Raw genomic sequence first — 22,810 nt, 5'->3', positions numbered from 1 at the left:
AAAGAAGTCAAGTTTTCCTTTCCTCATACAGCATATTACCAAGGCATTCTAATGAACACTTCCTGCCTACAGTATAGAAAGTTTCTTCCATGAGGCATCTAATGGGATATTATTAACAATAAAACTTACTTTAAGTACAACAATATTTTCTAAAAACATAAAGAATAAAGAGTCTTAATGCGCCCTAGAATGATACCAAGGCTGTTTTAAAAAAACAATCTTTCTAACATCTGTTTTGTTCATTTTGCACACTTACAAAGCAGAACATACCCTGATGAAAAGAATACAACTGGCATAATTTCTGCCTGGTTGTAGATAGACTACTATGAAAGGAAATTCTAAGATAAACGGACATTGATAAAAATAGAGCAAGGAAAACTGACCTTTAATGTAAGTACTCACAGATCACATCATCTACGATATGATTTTTAAGCTAAACTACTTTATAAAATATACCAAGACCTGGAGCCCAGGATGGAGTTGGTTCACCTATCAATAGGCAATCAACTGAATGAAGTTAGTAAGTCGCAATTCTCTTAAAATTACCAGACAAATAACAGAAACCAAAATTCACAGGATATTTATTCACGTTCATTCACTGAACAAACTGAACATGTGAGAGTACTGTGCTAGGTACACAAAGAAAAAATAGAAAAATAGATGTATACATAGTTTCAGAACAGCATGCCCCAAAAGGTGATCCAAAAGAGGTATGAACAAAGTGTTGGGAGAATACAAAGTAACCTACTCTGGCTGGGAAATCAAGGAAAAGCTTACAGAGAAAAAAAAAAAAAGCTTACAGAGGATGAACATTTGAAGCAGGTATCAAAGGAATGAGCAGGAATAAACTAAGAGGGAGAGAGAACTGGAGAAGAGAGCATTTCAGGTAGAGTCACTGGAGAAAGGCAGGGGCTCTCCTAGGGCACAAGGAACTGAAGACACGGTGAGAAACGCGGTGTGACTGGAGGGGTGTGTGGAGGGCTGAGTAGGTAAGTGGCAAGAAGGCTGAGGCGTAAAGGATCTTGTATGTGCCAATGAGTTTGGATTCTGGTCCAGAAGAAGTAAGTAATCCAGAGAGTTTTCTAAGTAGGGAAGTGACATGAGCAAGTTGGTTTTTGGAAAAACACACAGTGGTAGGAATGGACTGGAGTCCCAGATCTCAGCTATGAGGCTGCTTCCCAAGAGAGATGGAGAGACTCCGAAATGCCAGATTCTCACCCCTTGTCCTCTCCTCACACACATCGGAGGAAGAGGAGACACATTCCACACTCGAACCAGCACTAGACGTCACAGCAGATGCATTTTCAACTACTGTCCCAGGAAGGAGGCACACCTGCCTTCCCCTGCAAGGGCAGTAGACACAGTAAGACAAGTGTAGGAGGAGAGGCTTGTCCTTGAGTCAGGACAGGAGAAAGAGCAGATTTAAAAGAGGGCAAAGATAAATTTCAATTTTAGATTTCTTTAGTTTGAGGTTTTTTTGGGACACTCAGGTGTTTAGAAAGAAGTTGAAAATTCAGATTTGACTATCAGGAGGAGGAGAGAAATAAGAGAAGCAGAGTCGAAGCTGAAGGTGAAATGAGAACATTTAATAAATTGTACATAGTCAGTGCTGCTGTCTTCTCACTGAATCCTCACAGGGAGCCTAGGAAGCAGATTTTCCTCCCATGTTACAGATGACCAATTTGCAATTCAAGTTCCTAAATGATTCACTGAGCCCCCAGAGCTACAGCAACAGGAGGGCCCGCAGTTTAGTCCAGGGCTGTCGCTCCTTCTCACCGCCCTGCTCTTTCTGAGGCACAGCAGTTCTACTCGTCTGCATCTTGGGAGAATACAGTAGAGATGAAAATAATGCTGAGGGCAGGACAAAGGATAAAGTTAACATTTTAAGGGGCAGTAGCGGAGAAGGGGAGTTGAAGGAGAATGAAAAGGAATTAGTAGAAAAACAGAGAGAGAGTGAAGTCCTGGAAGCCAAAGGATCAAGGATGGAAGAAAACATTGGAACGCAAGTGCCACACACCACAGAGTTTAGAGAATTGTGCACAGAAAACAGAGCTATACACTCCACACGAGCCACTGGTCACCTCTGCAAGACTCACGAGAGCAGCCTGGGTCAAGTAGGGCAGACAGATGGGAGAGTTAGTGACATCTTCTGGGTAAAGACCACAGGCTGAACCCACGCATTGTTTCCTCCTGAAACTCTAATAAAATGTCAATTAAAGGGTTAATTTTTTAAAAAACTCACAAAGAAAATAATTGTAAAAGAAGAGATAACCACATTTTGAAAGTAGAAAACTAACTTAGTAGATCTCGAAAAGCAGAATCTTAAGCCAATAATGAAGCAATCTAATGTGGATCCCAAGATTCTTCAAAGGCTAAGAAAGTGGCAGCACAGGGGACCCTGGGAAGGGGTTGGGAGAAAACAGGGCACAACAGAAGTGGGTTCAAGTGTCCATTTCTCTTTTATTTATCTGTTTTCTTCTTTTCTGATCCTTACCACACCTATTGCCCTAACCTTTATATTAAAGATACTTGGAATAATTGGAGACGTGCTTTCCCATCGATCATTGCTAGATAAGCTTATGGATGAAGCATCATGGTCTCTGACAGAAAGGTGCCACAATAAAATTAACTAAACGTATAGACTATTAGTTTTAAAAAGCAGTTAGATTTCCTGGTAACCTTTGACCACTTCTCTCTTGGAGAAAAGTGGAGCTTTAGACTCCTGAAACGGTAAAAACAGAGAGGGTTTCTGGACCAATGAATGCCAGCCATGTTGAAAGAAGTACGATTCTGAAAATGTGTGTGTTAAGTAAACATTACATAGTAGTTAATGTTGAGGTGCGTCCCTCAGCCCCGTCCCCACTTAGCTCCCAGAACCCTGGCAGCCATTCCATTTCTTGAAAGATCTTTCTTTGGAGAAGCTTACCAACCTGATAGAAAAGACCCAAAGACACAGACATCACAGTGCCCCCAAAGTAAACAGGCAAGACAAATCACTCTCCACTGCAGGGTCTACATTCAAAAGTCAAAACCCCCTACCTCATCCCCCAATTAATGAACCCAAAACACCAACCAGCTTTTTAAGTGCCCCACTCTTAAATGTAAGTCAACCAAGGATCCTCATACATCTGAGAACCTGTCATGAAAGACAGTGATCAAAACCAACAACCTGGAGAAAACAAGACCAAGGAGGGAGGGGAGGAAAATGTCCAGAACTGCCTTTAATATCTTCAGAGAAATAAGAGAAAGTATTGCATACATGAAATAAAATCAGTATGTTAAAAAATAAATTAAAGGAATATGCAGAAACAAAAGGGCTCTCAGAAATAAAAAACGTGATAGGAGGTAAGCAAAGGATATACTCATTCATAAGCCTTGTAGAACTGCATGATGCTTCAAACTGTATATGCATCATGGATAAAAATAAAGGAAACAAAAAAATGTTTAAGAGCTGATGATGCAAATACAACATACACAGACCTTAGCTGCCAAACATTTTGAAAATACTCTTATGTAGAAAGCAGGATGGAATGTGGGGAGATGAGGGGGCAACATCAAGGATGGAGAATATCTCAACACTTTTATAGACAGAAGGGAGAAGCCAGAAGAGAGGTAGAGCCTAAAGCTACAGAAGTGTGGCGACACCAGAATGTTCGTCAGCTGAGTAGGATCTGGCATCTGGGTGAAAGGTAACCCTTAGAGACAATAAGCACACCTTTCTAAGACAGAGGCCAGGAAGGGTCAGGGAATACAGTTGCTGACTGTGGAATCCTGAACACAGGTGAAGAAAATTCAGTTAGAAGCCGACAGGGAGGGGTCAAGGGACCACAGCTTCCAACACTGGGCAGGTTTAGAGGAAACGGATGCAGGAGAAAACAGGATCTGAATTAACGACTCCAGGGATTGAATGGCTCCTTTCATTTATTCAGCAGACAGTTATTAGGCACTTACACGCATCTGGCAGGGGCCAGGCACTGAGGACACAAAGATAAATAAGGCACTCACCCCAGTCCTGAGGTAGCGCATGGTATTTCTGTCTGTGTGCTGGGGGTCAGGGAGACAGGTAAACAAGTTACAGTGGCTCTAAGAATGATAAGCTCTAGGTATAGCCCTGGCCATGAGATTCTAAAGTGAAGCACAAGTAAGGAGATAAGGTTGAACATGCCAGAGGACACTAAAGCAGCTCAGGGCAATGGCAAAATTTGGACGGAGAGTAGGGTGAGGGACTCAAGTGGTCCCTAAAGCAGGGGCATGAGCAGCCAACAGTTTCCAGGGACCTGGGTGATAATGGCATCAAAGGAAGAAAGTTTCTGCCTGAGGTGAAAAATACAAACACCACAAAGCATGAAGAAAATGCAGATCTTATCTCCTGGCCCTAAAATATTTTCACAGATCTTAATATAGCACCTTAGGCCAGGATCTAAGACATACAAGATACATTAAATGAGGTGTAAGGAATGGAAATAGCAACTGAAAAATGCTAGATTACAATGAAAATTTAAGATTATTACCAACCTTGACTGATCTGCAGAGTTTCTGCCATTACTGGGTCAATTTGCAGTCGGGATAACAATTGCCTCTGCTGAGTTCCTAGAATATAAATTTTATAAAACTTCACTAAGCTTAAAAAACAAACAATACCAGCACGTGTGCTTCCCAGAAATTAAGACCAAAATAATCTTTCCGGGTTCTTAATTGAAAGTCTTTAAAATAGTTTAAAGCTTCAACAATACAATTTAATAATATTTATAGACCAAAGGTCTGTAAGACAAAAACCTGTACTCAGGTTAAGTCAAAAATGGCAATGGTTCTCCCTGTCCGGAAGCTGGTTTCCTTGGATTGGAGATAAAGCCTGGTGATAAAGATGAAGGGGGTGGGTGCAAAAGCCAGGGGGAGGTGTGCACGGACCCTCAGCTTGCACCCTGGGAGACAGGCAACAGCCAACTGCAAGATCAACATGAGAAGTGTTTCCCTCCATCACCTGGGCTCTCACCATTATAAGTCAATCCCCCACCCACAGAAGGGCAAAACAACACCCCAGAGTTATCTGATCAGAGTTCCCAAAGGACAAACTACAGACCTGGACGGATACAAAAAGAATAATGAACAAGTAAGTAGACACTCAGAGCTCTACAGTCCGGGTCCTACACCAGCAAAGCATGTAAACAATCACTTGAATCTCCTGTAAGAAAAGATGCTCAGCTAGAGTATGTATTATTTCTTAAACACATTCATAATTTCCTCATAGTTACACTGCAAAATGAAATAAAACAGAGACACAGAATTGATTTTTCTATCTTCAGTTTGAGTGATGGGAGAATATCATACTTCTCCAAACCTCCCCAGTCCAGTGCTCAGCAGATACTAGGTACTCACTTGCTGATTTAAAACAGAAATGTTACAGTACGGTGTACGAGGGAATATAATTGACAGGGTTCCAAATACTGAAATCTCAGTAAGATGCACGCAGGCTAATTCTTAGTGAATCTATTACTGTCAGTTTCACAAGGACAGTCTGCTCGCTCAGGGCCAACATGTAAGTTGGCAACTGTTTGCCAACTATCATGTTTCATTAAAATTCAACTTCAGTAAAAATTTTAAAACCTACCAAAGTTTCATCAGCTATTTTCTTTTAAAACATGTTATATTACATTACTTTTTAGTGGTTGCAAAAAAAAAAAAAAAAAGTTAATTCCTTTCAAAATTATCATGGTTAAAAACACAGTAAATCTTGAGGAGCTGACCTGAAACACAGATATTATTTGGTCAAATTGTATTCCTGTAGGACAGCTTGGGAAACTGATGTGTAATTAGGTTACAGGAATTCAAATACTAACAACAGGTCTTTTTAACATAAACAGTGAACAATGGAAGAATTATACATTTTCAAGTAATTTCATAAGACAGATACATGAAACAGGACCATTCTCTGACATTTCAAGTTTTGCTTCATCTCTCTATACTCATCTACCTTTTCAAACCATCATTTTAGAGAGACCCACTAAAAAGGATGGAATTCTAAAGTCTAGGCTTCTAAGTTAAATCATGTAGAAGAGTCTGATTTTGTCATTAAAGGTCCATGAAAAATTCAAGTTCTCCGTGCCTTGCTGCCTCCATATGAAAACTACTACATGATGATATCACATACTAGGAATTTACCTTTCTCAGTGTTTCTAAGGAAGCCAATTACTTTTACATCAGTAGTTCCTGACTGTGACTCAAAATCTACTACCTCTTGAAGATCTTCAAACTGTCTGTTGCATTCAGATGTTAACGTTGAATATTCATTCATTTTAACCTCCAAAGATGAAATTTTTGCTTCATTCTGTGACACTCTAACATTTAAATCAAAAAGATTTGCTTCCACTGTCAAAATTGCTGCTTTCATCCCTTTAATTTCACTGATATCAGTTGATATTTTCCTTAAAAGTTGGGAAATATTGTCTAGCTCACTCAGTGAACAAGAGGAACTTGTTACAGAACCTAAGTCAACTGGTCCAGGTGAAAAGAAAACCGGTAAAGATAGTGATGGAAACCTTGAAGACATTTTCATAAAATTCTCTTTCCTTCTCAGTATTTGGTAATTTTTCTTTCACAGCCCATTAAACTTTCATCAAAAATGAAAGCAATCACTAAGGCTGTTACTTTAAGAAGTATTAAAAGTAACATTTTAAAACCTATAAATTAAAAGATAGGACTGTACATTTCTGGAGTCAGAGCTCCAAAGTAAATCTGAAAATGCTAAACAAACCAATGTTCCCTTTGCCACAACTAAGAAGCCCTAATATGCAGGCCCCTGTATGCTGTTAAGTCTTACTTACAGCTCCTCTCTAAACAATAAACCCTATTATTACACACAAAATAATTCTGGCTTCTGATTGGCTGGAAGCAGACATGTGACACACAAAGAATTTTCTATTATTTACCTCATATGAGAAGGAGCACTGAAGATCTGAAGCATAAATTAAGCAATAAAACAGTATGACATACTTTATACCTGAATATGATGTGAACTTAATGTACTTTTGCCCCTTCATCAATTACCCATAATTTTCAAGCTTCAGATTATTTTTAAATTGTTTTATCTAGTATCGAGTTTCACTTCCCCTTGAAAATAGTAATAGGACAGTACTTGACACTTCCTTTCTAGGGAGAGGGCAGGGAGGGTAATTGGACCCATGATCACAGACAAATCTCTTTAAAAATATATGTGGTGATGGGACTTCCCTGGCTGTCCAGTGGGTTAAGATTTCACCTTCCAATGCAGGGGGTGTGGGTTCGATCCCTGGTCAGGGAGCTAAGATCCCACATGCCTCGTGGCCAAAAAACCAAAATATAAAAGACGCAGTATTGTAACAAATTCAATAAAGACTTTAAAAATGGTCCACATCAAAAAAATCTTTTAAAAAAAATGTATATATATATATATGTGTGGTAATAATGGAATTCAACTGTACTGATATAAGATATGGTGGAAATTTAAAGATAGGGAAAATGAGGACTCGGCCTTGGTTTGATACTAGATCATTATTAGATATGTGATTTTCTCCCATTCTGTGGGTTGTCTTCTCTTTTTCTTGATAGTATCTTTTGAAATACAAAAGTTTTTAACTTTGATGAAGTGCAATTTAACTATTTTTTCTTTGGTTTCTTGTGATTCTGGTGCCATAAGAAACCACTGCCTAATCCAAGCTCATTTAGAGTTATACCTATTTTTTTCGCCTAAGAGTTTTATAATTTTAGTTCTTACATTTTGAGTTAATTTTTATATATGGTGTAAGGTAAGGGTCCAACTTCATTCTTTTGCAGGTGGATATCCAGTTGTCCAGCAACATTTTTTGAAAAAACTGCTCTTTCCCCAATGAATTGTCTGCATCCTTACTGAAATTCAAATTGATCATAAGTATACTGGTTCACTTCTGGATTCTCAATTTGATTCCATTGGTCTATATGTATACCCTTATGCCAGTGCCAGTCCTGATTACTGTAGATCTGTAGGAAGTTTTGAACTTGGGAAATATAAGTCTGCCAATTTTATTATTTTTCAATAGTTATGGCTATTCCAAGTCCTTTTCATTTCTATGTGAATTTTAGAATCAGCTTGCCAACTTCTACAAAAAAGCCAGCAAAGATTTTAACAAAGATCAAGTTGAATTCAAGATCTATTTGGGGAGTATCACCATCTTAACAATATTAAAGTCTTCCAATCCAAGATCACAGATGTCTCTCGACGGCTTTAGCTTGAGAAAGGTTGTTTTTACTTTAGTTTACTCACCAAGCCAACAAATAAGCTGTGCAAAATATAAGGCTGCAAGATGGTAAACACAACTCCCCACAGCCTCTCTAAAAGAACTGTAGCCTTTGACTTTCCAGTTAAATAGATGTCATTCACAGTTACAGAACAGAGAAAAAGTGCTGAAATTTATACAAGAATCTTTATTCATTTCTCCATTACATCTGTAAATTAACCTAACTCTTCAAAATCTTTATACAGAAAATAATTTTCAAAATTTACAAGGCTTCAGAGTCACATGGAATTTTTTAAGAGCACCAGCTAAGAGAGGACATGTATAGTCAACATTAGGAAGAGGGGCACCTCCCCAGCCAAGCACCACCTGCAAATCAGCTGGGCAGCAAACACAACTTCAGTGAGCAAAGTAGAAAAGTGCTCTAACAGGGGATGGGTCACAAAGAAACAAAATGCCTAAAAAGAGGCCATTTGAGGCTTCAAAGCCTGGGCCCTTCAAAGTTGGGCCCAGCCCAACTTTAGAATGCAAAATAAGCAAAGATCCTTCCATAGATTCCAACGTCAATATCCATCAACAGAGGAAGTTCACATATTCTTGCGAAACCAGAGCACAGAAAGGTGAAGGTCAGCTAGTGAGTGGCCGAGCCGGGTTTAACATGCGAACGGTCTGTCTCCCTGAGCCCGTATTCATAATCACTAGATTATTATACTTCTATGATACATTAAATGAAACAAAACCTGTTACAAAGAAAATCATGTGGTGTGATTCCTTTATATATACATACATATATGCATATAAAAATACAGATAATTCTACTCTATACAGAAAGGATGGACATGTACATACATATAAAAAACATGCCAAGACTACAGACGTACACCGGTCTGTAAACGCAGTGCTCACCTCTGAGGAAGGCAGTGGGCTGAACGAAGGGGGACTTTCCTTGTTTTCTCTGAATATAAAAACTCCTCTTTACTAAGAGTCTTTCACAGTGATTCCAGTCCAACATGACATATTAAGTATATGCATTTACAGACTCTCCTTCTGGAGAGTCCGTAAAAATGAAGTAAAGAACTTAAAAATGGCACAAATCCTTAACAACATATAGCAGTGGATTCCAAATTGGGTCTCTAAGAGGATCATCCACTTCCTCCACTGAGGTGGAGGAAGGAAATATCAGAAATTCTATTATATTAGAAATATTTTTATCTCTATACTCCTTAGAATTCTATTTTTACATGTTCTAACATACATATAAATAAGAGCATTTGAGTGTGCATATGTAAACTAAATACATACATTTAGCGTACACAATGAAAAATAATTTTAGAATACAAAAAACTGTATGGTCAGAAATCTGGAGATCCCTGATTTAGAAATGGGGGTTAGGAAGGGGATCATAGCAGATGAGATTTCAACCACCTCTGGAAAATAGAAAATACATGCACAAATACTGACCAAGCAAAAAAGCCACAAACGAGACGCTGGGAGAACCACAAGTAAGATGCAAGGCAGGAGTGACACATTCATTAAGGCAACAAATATTTACTAAGCTCCTACCACATGCCAGGCACTGTTCTGGGTGCTCGATAATAGCAATGAACAACACACACAAATGCACACGCACACACACACAAACAACCCTGGTCAAAGAACTTATATTGTGGTGGTGAGGGGAAGGAGATGAGTCTCAAAAACAAACAAATAAAATACATTTTATGTTGATGATATTTAAAGCTCCAAGTCTGGATAAAAATATCCGAACTATGAAAATATAAAATATATATTAGATGGCAATAAGTGCTATGGAGAAAAATTAAGTTTTAGAAAAGGGGGCTGGGGGACTTCCCTGGCGCTCCAGTGGTTAGGGCTCCACGCTTCCACAGCAGGGGGCACAGGTTCCATCCCTGGTCCGGGAACTAAAATCTCACATGCCACATACCGCGGCCAAAAAAAAAGAAAAAGGAAAAGAAAAAAGGAAAAGTGTGGTAGGGAGTGTGGGGCTCGGGAAGGCCTCACAGAGCTGAGCAAGTTATGTGGACATCTGGAAGAAAACATCCCCAGGAGGGGGCAAAAGGGCCTCACACATGCTCTTGTCTGAATGCTCTGAAAGAGAAATACACCAAGTACGTCTGGGGAAGAGCAAGGAGAACAAAGCGGGGGATAGGTAATGAGATCAAGGAGGGCTTTTTTTACTTGGAGTGTAACAGAGGGTCAACAGAGGGTTCTGAGCAGGGGAGTGCTGTGATCTAATTTACAGCTTGAAAAGATCACTCTGCTGCTGTGTGGAACAGACAGCAGAAGGGGAAGTTTGAAAGCAGACAGACCAGTAAGACACTATTGCAATAATCAAGGCAGGTCATGGATGATGGCTTAGACTAGGATAATAGAGGCAGAGGTATAAGGGGTGAGTGAATTTTAATATATTCTGAAGGTAGATGATGATAGGATTTGCTAAAGGTGGAAGGAGGGAAGGGGGAAAAAAGAGGGGAGGAAGGAAAAAGGAGGGAATGAAGAAGGAAAGGAGACAGAGAGAGAGAGAGGAAAGGAAAAATGGCAGTAAGTTTGAAAGAAAGAATAGCACAGGTTTCTGGCCTGAGCAACTGGAAAGGCAGAGCTGCCATTAACTAAAATGAGGAGGACTGCAGGAAAAACAAACTGGAAGGGAAGATGTTAGCAGTTCGCTTTTAGACAAGTTTAAAAGGATTTATTATACATCCAAGAAGAAATGTGAAGTAGTTGGATAGGAATTAGGAATTCAGGTACAAGGTCCAGGCTGGAGATAACTAATTTGGGAGTTGACAGTGCTGAGATAGAGGTATTTAATCTAGATGAAATGAACAAAGGGGCACCCAATGGTGAGAGGTTGGAGCCATGAGCAAAGATTTCAAAGGACGTGAAACAGAAAACAAGCTTTTCCAAATGGTATAGGCACAAACATTTAAAAGATAAAAATTTTTAATTTTTAAAAAAATACTCTTTTCGAAAGAAACTCAGCAAATGATATGGGGAGAATCTAGGCAGCTAGTGGGAATGTTTAAGTGCCCCCCAGGGAAATTCCTCTGCAATTTCAAGACCAATAAAGCAGCTCCTTATCTGCTTTATTTAAAACAAAACCTGCCCACGGTAAAGCTTACAGCCCATGCCACAACACTAGGTAAGTCTTCATACTGCCTTTTCTTACACTAGTAACCACGTGTCCAGACTTCTTAAAAAGAGCCTGCAAATGAAAGTGCAAAAACACCAAACAAACACTGATAGAAAACTATCCATTAGGGGACAAAAGAGAATTCTCTAAAAAAAAAAACCCCCAAAAAACTCTTATTATGTTCTTCAGACAAATTTGAAATGATCCTGTATTCACAAGATACTATGAAAAACAGAACAAGAGAGAGCTTGTGGAAATTTAAAAATATGCCTGTCTTAAAAAAGAAAAAATAGGGGGACTGAAGAGAAAGTCAAGAAAATATTCCAGAGTAGAACAAGATCAAGTTAAAATTGAGGAGAGAAAAGGGAGAAAAATCAAGGCAGGAAATTTATCATCCAACTAACAGAATTTCCAGAAGAAGAGAACAATGAAAAGAAAGAACAATTTTTTAATAGAAATAATGTAAGAGAATTTCCCAGACTGAAAGCATGGATTTTCAAATTAAAAGGGTGCACAGGGTATCCAGCCCATAAGTAACTAACTAGTACCTAGACTTATCACAGTAGATTTCAGACATCAAGAACACGTAAGAGTAATAACCTATAATGGAAAAGAATCTGAAGAATGTGTGTGTTTGTGTGTGTGTGTGTATGTATATAAATCAATCACTTTGCTGTATACCTGAAACACTGTAAATCAACTATACTTCCATTAAAAAAAAAACAAAGACAAAAAAACAAAACACCACAGAGAAAATCCTAAATATCCCCAGAGGAAAAGCCCTAGTATTAATAATGGAATAAGAATCAGATGGGCTACCAACTTCTCAGCATAAACATTAGGAGCCTCAAGATAATGAAGTCATGCGTTCAAAGTTTTTTGAGGATCAGAAATCTGTACCTAGTTGAAGTATCAATCAAATACTTTCAATTTCTAAGGGCTCAAAAAATTTACCTCCCATAGTTTTTCTTAAGTTTCTTCATGATGTGGTGACAAAACAAAAGACTATACTGAGATCCAGGAAATGCAGAGCAAACTCGGGGGAGGAGTAAATCCTGGGATGACAGCCTTGAACCAGACCTAGAGAGCAACCAGTGGGAGAAGCAGAAGAGGACAGAGGCTCTAGGAGGAAGGTACCTAAGAAAAAATGGAAACCCAAAGATTTAATAGTATAAAATGATAGACCTTCAGACTATAATACAGGTAGGCAATGCAAGAAGGGGAAAAAAAAGAAGAATCAAAGAAAAACAAAACACTGTACGTAAGGAGAAAAATGTAAACAACTCTAGGGAACCCCTAAATGAAGAACTCTAGAAGATGATGTAAACTTGGCCCTGAGAAGTATTTTGAGTCTTAATGATTTAAACACTGCTTACTGGTTCTCTACTTTTACAGCGAACCTACAAAGCATGGTAACTGTAACTAGAAAAACAGAACAAAACGTAAATTAGATCTTCAGCAATATAAAAGTAAGGGTGACAGAATTTAGAAAGTGGGGGGATGAGAAAAGATGTATAAGAATTAAAGGACATAAATATCTTTATCTTTCAGGAGTCAAAATATACTGATACAGTTAATCAGACAAGAAATAGGTGTATTACTTAAAATTATAAAAGTAATCAGTAGACGAACTAAAAATAGTGAATTTACTACATGGGCTTGGAGGCAAGGAAAAGTGAGAGTTTGATACTGACATACTGTAGCAAGAAATCAAAACATAACATCTATAGTTGGTGAATTAAGAAACAGTGGTATAAGCATATTATTACAGACATGAAGAAAATGAAAGAAAGTCATAAACAGAAGCATTTAAAAGTGGTGGCCTCCAGGAGAACCAGTGTGGAAAATAATGAAGCAAAGAATGTTACTTGTTATTTTAAATTGTCCTATACTACTTGATTATTTTCTAATCTATCAGCAGGTATTACAATGATTTGTTTTGTTTTTCCAAATTTTCTATGGTGAGCATATATTTCATAATGTACCATATTTTACTTTAAGTATAAAATTTTATTCAACATATACCAAATAGAAAAAATAAAAGGAAATCCATGCCTAGACACATTGTAGTGAAACTGCAGAACATCAAAGACAAACAGAAGATCCTGAAAGCAGCCAGAAAAAGGACAGATCACCTACAAAGGAACAACAGACAATTAGAATAACAGAAGTCCACTCAACAACCATGGAAGCCAGAAGACAATGGAATAATATAAACAAGGTGCTGAGAGCAAATAACTCTTGTTAACCTAGATTTGTGTATGCAGTAAAGCTAGCTACTGCACACGAACAAGGAGAAATGAACACTCTTGTAGGTGAACAGACTCTTGGGGAAATTTACCACCAACAGACCTGTTCTTAAGAAACTCCCAAAGAATACACTTCAAAATATTTTAAAATATTGGAAAATGACAATCTCCAAATAACGTTCAAGAGATATGAGGAAAAAAAAAAACCCAATAAATATGTAGGTAAATGTGAACAAACACTGCCTGGGTAAAATAATAATGGTGCCCAATTTATCCATTAAAAAAAGGACCAAAATGAAAACACTGGAAACATAATGTAAAGTCTGAGGGGGTAAAGACTGGCGCTAAGGTATTCTAAAATCCATTTACTGTTTGGGGATGGGGGCAGAATATTAACTTCTGGAATATTAAATCTGTATGGTAAAATTTCAGTGGTAACCAATAAAAGAACTGAAATAGAGTTTAAAACAGTACAAAATAAAGGAGAGCTGGGCAATCAACAACAATTACAATAGTGATAAATGAATCTTTAAAAAAGACAAAAAAGGTCAAAAAATGAAAGCAGGCAAATACAAACCAAAAAAGGTGACAGAAACTAGTCCAACTCCATCAGTAATTCTCATATATGTGAATGGTTTAAACTCATATAAAAAGCAAGCTCAGACTGAATTTTAAAACAGTAATCTAGCTTTATGATAGTTAAGAGGTATGTATGCCTAACAAGGTCAGAGAAGACTGAAAAATGCATGAAGCACAGATATATGAGGCAAATACTAACTAAATAGCTATATTAATATCAGACAAAACTGAGTTGAAGATAAAAGCATCATTTAGTACATAAAGGATTATAGATACAGATAAAAGGTTCAATTCATCAGGAAGATGTACCTTCCTGATTCAATTCATCAGGAAGATGTACCTTCCTGATTCAATTCATCAGGATAATTTTAAGTATATATGCACCTAGTTTAATAGCCACAAAGTAAATGAAACAAAATCTACCAGAAGTACAGAGAAATTAAGACAAATTTGTCATCCTGACAGGCAATTTCAAAACCCTCTCAATCACTGATAAGTAGACCGAAAACTCAGCAAGGTCAAGATCTAAACAATATTAACTGTAGAGCTTTGTCTACTAAATGCAAAATTCTCAATTCAACAATTAGAGTCCACTTTCTTCCAAAATGCACATGAAAGATGTACAAAACTGACTACCTTAAGTCTTAACTATTCTCATAAGAATATGTATTATACAGATCACATTATTGGACCACAATGCAACTAAGTCCATAGTATATAATTAAAAAGATTAACAGACAAAACCCAAAACTTCCATATACTATGAATTAAAAACACTTTTAAATAACTTATAGGTCAAAGAAGAAGATCATAATGGGAATCAAAGATAATTAGAATGATAATGAAAAATGTATATATCAAAATTTGTGACATGCAGCAAAAATGGCATGTCAAGAGAAATTCATAGCTTAAATGCTTACATTTGCAAAATAAAAAGGACAGGCTAAGATAAATTAGTAAGAAAAAATATAGATGGGTATATTAAAAATAAGAGCAGAAATCAGTGAAATAGAAAACACACCAAAAGAGAATCAATAAAGCCAGAATTGTTGTCATGATAAATCTTTTGAGAAGACTGACAAAACACACTTCTAATGACAGATTAACCCAAGACAAAAAGAGAAAAAGCAAAATATTGTGAGGTGGCTAGCCCAGTAAAAATACAGAGGTCAGAAAGATGAGAGAACACTATCAACAACTCATGCCATCACATGTGCATAGATTTTTAAAAACCTGTCACAGGGCTTCCCTGGTGGCACAGTGGTTAAGAATCCGCCTGCCAATGCAGGGGACACAGGTTCGAGCCCTGGGCAGGGAAGATCCCACACGCCACGGAGCAACTAAGCCTGTGTGCCATAACTGCTAAGCCTGTGCTCTAGAGCCCACGAGCCACAACTACTGAGCCCGCGCGCCACAACTACTGAAGCCCGCGCGCCTAGAGCCTGTGCTCTGCACCAGGAGAAGCCACTGCAATGAGCCGGCGCACTGCAACGAAGAGTAGTCCCCGCTCGCCACAACTAGAGAAAGCCCGTGCGTAGCAACGAAGACCCAATGCAGCCATAAATAAATAAATAAATAAATAAATAAATGTATTAAAAAAAAAAAAAACCTGTCACAGACAAAGCTACAAAACAGCGAGCAAGCACACTAATTAATGACTTCGCAGTGTGTCACTTCACACTTGCAAACAAATGGTACCGGGAAGAGTATTAACAGTCCTCATCAGTAGACATACTTGATACCTTTTCAGTTTTTTAACCTTTTACTTTAAAACAAAACGATGATACAGAAAGCCACACAAAAGTAAGGGTTTAACGAGTTCTTATAAGGCGAAACACCCTTATAACCACCATTCAGATCAAGAAAACAGACTATGTAAGCCACCCCACAAGCCTCCCTTCATGTACTCCAATATAATCAGTCCTATTCAAAAGTAACCACCATACGCCTTTTATAGTAACATCTACAGTTTGTGGTTTTATCACACAAGTGTACGTACCTAGACACTATAGATTAATCTTGCCCCTTTTGTCTTTTAAGTCTTTTAATCTAGAATTCTCAGGCTGTTTGACCTATACAGTGCCCCAGAGAGGGTACTTTCCCTGTTGCACACTCATGGTGCAGCAATTAACATATTCCTCTGGCCTCTGTACTTCTTGCAAGCTGACTGCTGCATCAGAGGCTTGATCACTCAGGTTCAAATCCTCTGGCAAGACTAAGGGAGTGTTTTATTCTTTCATTGGAAGGCACAAAATGGCTGATTTTCACTGTAAAAACCATTTTAGTAGCCATTAATTGTCAGTGCCTAGATTCATTAATTCACTGTTAGTTGGGAAAAACCACTATAATTCTATCATTATAATTCAGAATAATTTTAAAAGATGCTTCCTTCATCTACTATATCACAAGGGGTAGCAAACATTTTCTAGTTTAAATTCTGTGGGCTTTATGGTCTGTTGCAACTATTCAACCCTGTGGTTGTAGTATAAAAGCAGCCATAGACAATACATAAATAAATGGGCATAGTTTGCTTCCAATAAAACTTCACTTACAAAAACAAGTACTGGGCTTCCCTGGTGGCACAGTGGTTGAGAATCTGCCTGCCAATGCAGGGGACACGGGTTCGAGCCCTGGTCTGGGAGGATCTCACATGCCGCGGAGCAACTGGGCCCGTGAGCCACAACTACTGAGCCTGCGCGTCTGGAGCTTGTGCTCCACAACAAGAGAGGCCGCGATAGTGAGAGGCCCGCGCACCGCGATGAAGAGTGGGTCTCACTTGCCACGACTAGAGAAAGCCCTCGCACAGAAACGAAGACCCAACACAGCCAAAAATAAATATAAATAAATAAATAAAAATTAAAAAAAAAAAAAAAACAAGTACTAACTCCTATACTACTTTGATACCCAGTGTTACCATCCTTAAAGGAAAGACAGCATAAATGCTCAATTATCTTATTTCTCTGGTCTTCAAGACAATGAATTAGTATCTATTATCCTCCAAAAGGACCAATTAAGGGTTTACTAAAAAATGCCATCATGAAATCACAGATTCAAAACTGTCTGACAGACTTCAATTCACTGCAAATCCTTACTAAAGCTCCAATCCCAGTTTCCAACTACTCTTCACAAATTGGCCCAATTAGTGCCTACTGGCTACTTTAATGGTTTTCCCATTTTCAGGTCCATGATTTATTGGAACTGCACATAATGCTGACAGACCAAATTGCACACCATAGTCAAAGACTTCTTTTAAAAAAGAGAGAAGAGACAAATATAGGATGGAATCGTTAAGGCTTCACAAAACAAGTAAATCTGAGATGAACCTGGAACAATTTAAAGGACACAGCTGAGGAGGAATGAAAAAATGTATTCCAGCATTGTAAAAGTATTAAGTCATGATGAGCATAGTTTTGGTGGGGTTTTTTAATCAGATCTCAGTAGAAGAGGAAAAGAACTAGACTCTTTCCTGATGGGAACAGAAGAAACAGGTTGGAGAGCAGTAGAGAAGGGCTGGGCAGGCCCAGGGACCAGAAGCTGCCTAAAGGCCAAGCTGATGACATCAGCCCTGGATAATACATAGTAGGGAGAGAAGCTATAAATGCTCTCACAGAGGAGTCACATGATCAGAGTCACACTTTAGACAGGAGAGTCTGTGCAAGAGTTGGGGGTGGGAGGTTGAGAGAAAGGAAGCAGAAAGGTCAGCTGGAAGTATGTCAGGCACAAGGGGATAACGCAGTATCACTGGGACAATAAGGCAGTTCTGGCAGGTCAGAGACAGGATGCTCAGAGAGGGGAGATTTAAATATTTCAAGTTCAACAGAAGAGGGGTAGGATTAACAAAAAGAAGAAAAGGAAGAATGTAGGTATCTATGTATCTTTAAGTAGAAGCTTTCTAAAGACTGGCAATTATTAATGCTAGGTGACCGGGTTCATGGGAATTCATTGCACTATTCTCTCCACTTCTGAGAACACTAAAAATTTCCCTAATGATAAGATTTTTTAAATTCTAAAAAGTGTAGGTATAGACTTTCCTCATGGTCCCTTATTCTATCTGGGAGCCTATTAAGCCCTTTTCTCATAGTATAACCAACATTTCATAAATACCCACTGGAAAATATTTAATGCCTCGTGAAAAAAGTGTAATAGGCAATGAAATATCATTTAAATTATTACCTTGACTTTTGTCTATATTATCTCCTTTTGTTTCCTCTTCTTTAATGGGGGAACTTATTCTGGGGGCCCTGCTTTGCCCCTGGACCATTTCTGCTAGCAATTCTTCTTGAGAAGTTCGAGTTCTGGGGGCAACTGGAAGTGTCTGTTTCTGTGAGACTTTTATATAAAAAGCAAAAAAGATGGAAATCCAAATGAAGTAATATTTCAAAACTCAACAGTGAATATCATATTAAATATAAATGCCTCCTTGAGTTTAGAATACATGAGGAGTTAGAAACAGTTCATAGACACCTCATTTTTCCTTATAATATTCTATGACTTAGTTACCCATACTTATGTAAACAACATTTATACATTTTAAACTACATGCCATAAATACACTGCAGCACACATGTATTCATTTTTAACCAAATGCAGTCTGGGTTCTGCTTCATGGTTCTATAACAATTTCAAACTGTCATCTAGATAACCTAGGTGAAGAAAGAATTTCAATGCTCTCTCTCAAAAAACTTGGAATTATGAAAACTCTCCAATTACAAAAGCAGGAAATTAAGGTCACAGTGATAAGTCTAAATTACTCATCATTGTAAACACTCAATATTGCTGACAGACCAAAAAAGAGAATGTAAACAGATGAGTTGTTATGTCAAGTGTTGGCCTTTGCCTGATAATCCTTACCCTATAAGCCAAAAGCTGTTTATGTTCAGGGTTAAATTAGGGATGAGGAGAAGCAAGGGGACAGATGACTATCAGGCTCAAAGTTGCTAGCTTACAGTTTATTTCACTTTAGAAAGGGGTCACATAAAGAGATGCAAAGGAGAATAGAAAAGCAGAACAATGCGAAAAGAACAGTCATCAAATCCATAGCAAAAATAAAATTTAAAAATTTAGAGTGGGTAATCATCACAGCTTATTAACAGAAAATTTTACGTATTGGCTATAGCACGTGGGGCACAGAGTAATGGGTTCTACCGAGAGGAAAGAAACCAAGCTTTTCATATACTAGACAAATTTTTCTAATTTCAGCCTCTTAATATTTTCCAATTTTGCTCCCTTTTAAATAACATAAATTCATATCTAATGTTGACTCTAATGCTATAAATATGAAAGTCTCACATTTATCAAAACTCCCTTTAAGATTTCCGTTATATATTTCACATACATTAGAAAGAGGGAGTAAAAGGCATTACAGTTGCTCAAAGAACTAAGTTCCACTGACAGTCGGGAAAGCTTCTCCAACTGGTCAAATCTCCTTTTAATCATTCTCTGAACCTCACCTTGGTCCTGACATCTGGCAGGCATCTTTATTTTATCACAACTTGAGGAGCAATCATCTATAGCTTACTCAAGACTTACAGAAATCTCTTACTTAATGTCAACATAATACATTTAAATTACCTGCAGAGTAGTTAGTTGTTTTTGTTACGGATTCTTGAGCTTCAGATATAGCCTTCAAAATTAGATTCTTGTTAGCTTGTTTGGAAGGTGGAAGTGAAGGTCTAAAAAAGTTAAGAAAGGTATTCTGATTAAATTTTAGATTTGAGTTCTTTACATGCTAGCCATCCATTATACCTTTACTACAGCCTTCTCTTAGGTTTGGAACAGACTAGCTGTAGTTTTTAGGAAATGCCAACTGGGTGAGAACCTTATAACTTTTTAAAATAATGAATTTGGATCAACCTTCCTCCCACCCATATTACAGTTTTTAATATTCTTTGCAATCTTCTCCAATTTTAGGCAACTTTTCTTTCATTAATGTGTTTCTCAAAAACCAATGGAAAAGTCTTACATGGTATTAAATTTATATTTTCATGATACCCTCTTCAAGGAACCCAGAAGACAACACCAGGCGATGAAAGATTAATGTACAGACATGTTCAGGTACCTCCGTTCAGGTTTCGCTGGCACTGACACACTGCTGGAGATGCTTCCTGTACGGGACCCACAATCATCATCTTCCTCCTCCTCTTCTCCATCATGACTGAATTTTTTTACTTTAACAACTGAACTTACCACAGGCAACTTTCTCTTCCGAAAGTTTTCTTCCTGCAATCAGATAAATTTCCACTTACCTAGTCTCAGAAAATAAAATTCTACTACAGAATACTTTCTTCTTTTCAAGAAAAAGCCAAGCACATTAAGAATTCATGGGCTATTTCCCTGGTTTCTTATAAAAATACAAGTAATATCTCCAATAGCCAACCTTTAGCTAAAACAAAAACCAGTGCTTTACATTCATTTATAAACAGCAGCATGTAGCACTGTTGAGGAAACCAATAAAATGGAGTTACTCAATTGTTTACTAGCAGTTGCTGTGAAGGATCTAATATTGACCTAAAATCCTCGCAAAAGTATAAGGTAAGGTTAAAGCTATCTCAAATGTTAGCATCCAGGAAAGTAAACAAGATGTAAAGTATCTGTAGAGGATATTGTGGAGAGGAAAATCTGACTGATGTATTATGTTGAGCAGCACAGAAATCAGTTTAAAACAAACCTGCAGTATGTGTTTAGTTATTCCATGTACAATTTAGTATTAAGAACTGACAATTTTCAGCCTCATGAGTCAGAATTTAAAAGTATATACAAACCTCAATGCTCATCTTCTCTGAGCTGTTTCTGAAGAAGGGACTATAAGTCTCTTCTAAGCTGTTAAGCACTTCTGGTTCACACAAACGTCCTGTTTCATATATCCGGCTAGTCTGAACATCAAGTTGCTTGGCAGCATGAATACTGTTTTGCTGCTGTTGAAACTGCAACCTGTTTAAATGAGCACCACTGTCTGCATTTCGACTTGCAGGTGGTCGATAAATTTCAATAGAAGGGTGAGAAGAACCATACGTAAGTGTCACTGTAGGTTTTTTCTGAGATAAGGGATTCTCCTGCACAAAATTGAGGTCTTCATCGATGAGATCATCTGGTTCTGGCTTAATATCAATCACATCTTCAGAGGGTGCTGGCTCCCTCAAAGGTTTCACTGTTGACATTAGTCGGGTTGCAGCTCCATCATCGTAAGTCTGTCTGTTAAAAAATGAAAACAAAACCAAAAAGGGTGTGTTACCAATTTAGAGCAGTATCTTCAACTCTTCAAAGGATATTTAGATACATCTTAATGAAAAAGTATGGATAATCCCTTTGTGTAGTCCATTAAAAACTACTTTGAAATTGCATTTTTTTTAAACTTTGATTTACATTTTATATAAAAGGTAATCATACTTTGGTCTTATCCTTCATTATTTTATTCCAAAAAACTGCTCATGACCACCTCATTTCCAAAAATTTCTGAAAACAGCAATTTAAAGACATATTAACTAATGTAAATGTCAAATACACACACCCACCTGCCCACAGGTCTACACAAGACTCTTACCTGACATTAGTGGCTTTCTGCTCCTGTGAACTTGTAGAAGCCCTAGATTCTCTTTTTTCAGGTCTAGTGCTAGAAACTGCAAGAGGTGGCACTGCAGCTTCATGCCTTCGCTCATCTCCTCGACTGAAACTGCTCTTGTTTGAAGGTACATTACTATCAAAGATGTTGGTATCGGAAGACTTTAGACTAGAGGGGTCTAGAAAGAAAAACACATGGTCTCTTGAAGCTATTTTTATTACTTTGAACCTTCCCCTTCTTCACCACCAATTTTAAAGCAATAAATACGTGTTCTCCCACAACATTTTTAATGGATGAATATTATTCCATACATAGTGATATAATAATATACCTAATTTACTATTACTGGACTTTTAATTTTAAATTATAAAACACTGAAATATCCTTGAAGCTAAATCATTGCACACATCCACAATTATTTCCTTAGAATAAATTGCATACTTTCCCTTCCCTTGTTCAAATCATCTTCGAATTATATTAAGTTTATTGCTTTTAAATTCATAAATATGTGGGCGTCCTTAAAAACTTCAAATGAACTACCATTTTCAAATTTATGGGTTTTTTCCCCAAAGCAGTATAAATGACTTCAGAAAAATGATCACATGCTATAGCAAATTCCAAAAAAACCCAGACATCATCTTTATGAACCTTACCAGTTGTTACAGAACGAAGTTTATCTAATACACCATGAAGCCTAAAAGAAAAAACAAACCAAAAAAGTTAAAGCTTCTGTTAATCAAGAAACATTGGATTTCAACTGTCACTCTAAATTTGATGACATTTTAGATCTAGTCTTCAGATAAACACTGATAGATGGTACTGAATGGAATTTAATGGATAAATAGTATTAAGTTTTACATTTTTTAAAAAAGGCTGTACATGAATATTGTAGAATAATCAAAAATCTTATTTTTTCATCACTATTTTCAACATCTAGCATCTGTAAAAATAAGGGCAAGGATTATCATCTGACCACACAGCGCTGATCCACAAAGAATATCATTCTGTTTCAAAAGAACTAAAGATT

General features: G+C 37.5%; 1 protein-coding gene across 14 annotated transcripts in view; it reads right to left on the bottom strand.

Moving 5' to 3' along the window:
* ZC3H14 (zinc finger CCCH-type containing 14) overlaps positions 1-22,810 on the bottom strand; it is a 41,279-nt gene that overhangs the window by 10,455 nt on the left and 8,014 nt on the right. For 6 of the 14 annotated variants that reach the window (XM_036845025.1, XM_036845017.1, XM_036845018.1 and 3 more), the window contains 7 exons: positions 22,437-22,477; positions 21,766-21,961; positions 20,987-21,416; positions 20,284-20,444; positions 19,797-19,897; positions 18,399-18,554; positions 4,516-4,590 (listed from right to left, as the gene is read on the bottom strand). In XM_036845025.1, coding sequence (XP_036700920.1) covers positions 4,516-4,590; positions 18,399-18,554; positions 19,797-19,897; positions 20,284-20,444; positions 20,987-21,382 — 889 coding nt within the window. In that variant the 5' untranslated portion in view covers positions 21,383-21,416; positions 21,766-21,961; positions 22,437-22,477. The remainder of the gene's footprint in view (positions 1-4,515; positions 4,591-18,398; positions 18,555-19,796; positions 19,898-20,283; positions 20,445-20,986; positions 21,417-21,765; positions 21,962-22,436; positions 22,478-22,810) is intronic. The other 8 variants (XM_036845019.1, XM_036845020.1, XM_036845029.1 and 5 more) reach the window with 3 other exon arrangements.

The sequence above is a fragment of the Balaenoptera musculus genome, chromosome 2 (assembly GCF_009873245.2).
Source record: "Balaenoptera musculus isolate JJ_BM4_2016_0621 chromosome 2, mBalMus1.pri.v3, whole genome shotgun sequence".
Taxonomy (NCBI): Eukaryota; Metazoa; Chordata; class Mammalia; order Artiodactyla; family Balaenopteridae; genus Balaenoptera; species Balaenoptera musculus.
Note: the sequence above shows the minus strand (reverse complement) of the source record. Positions and strands in the feature narration are given on the sequence as shown.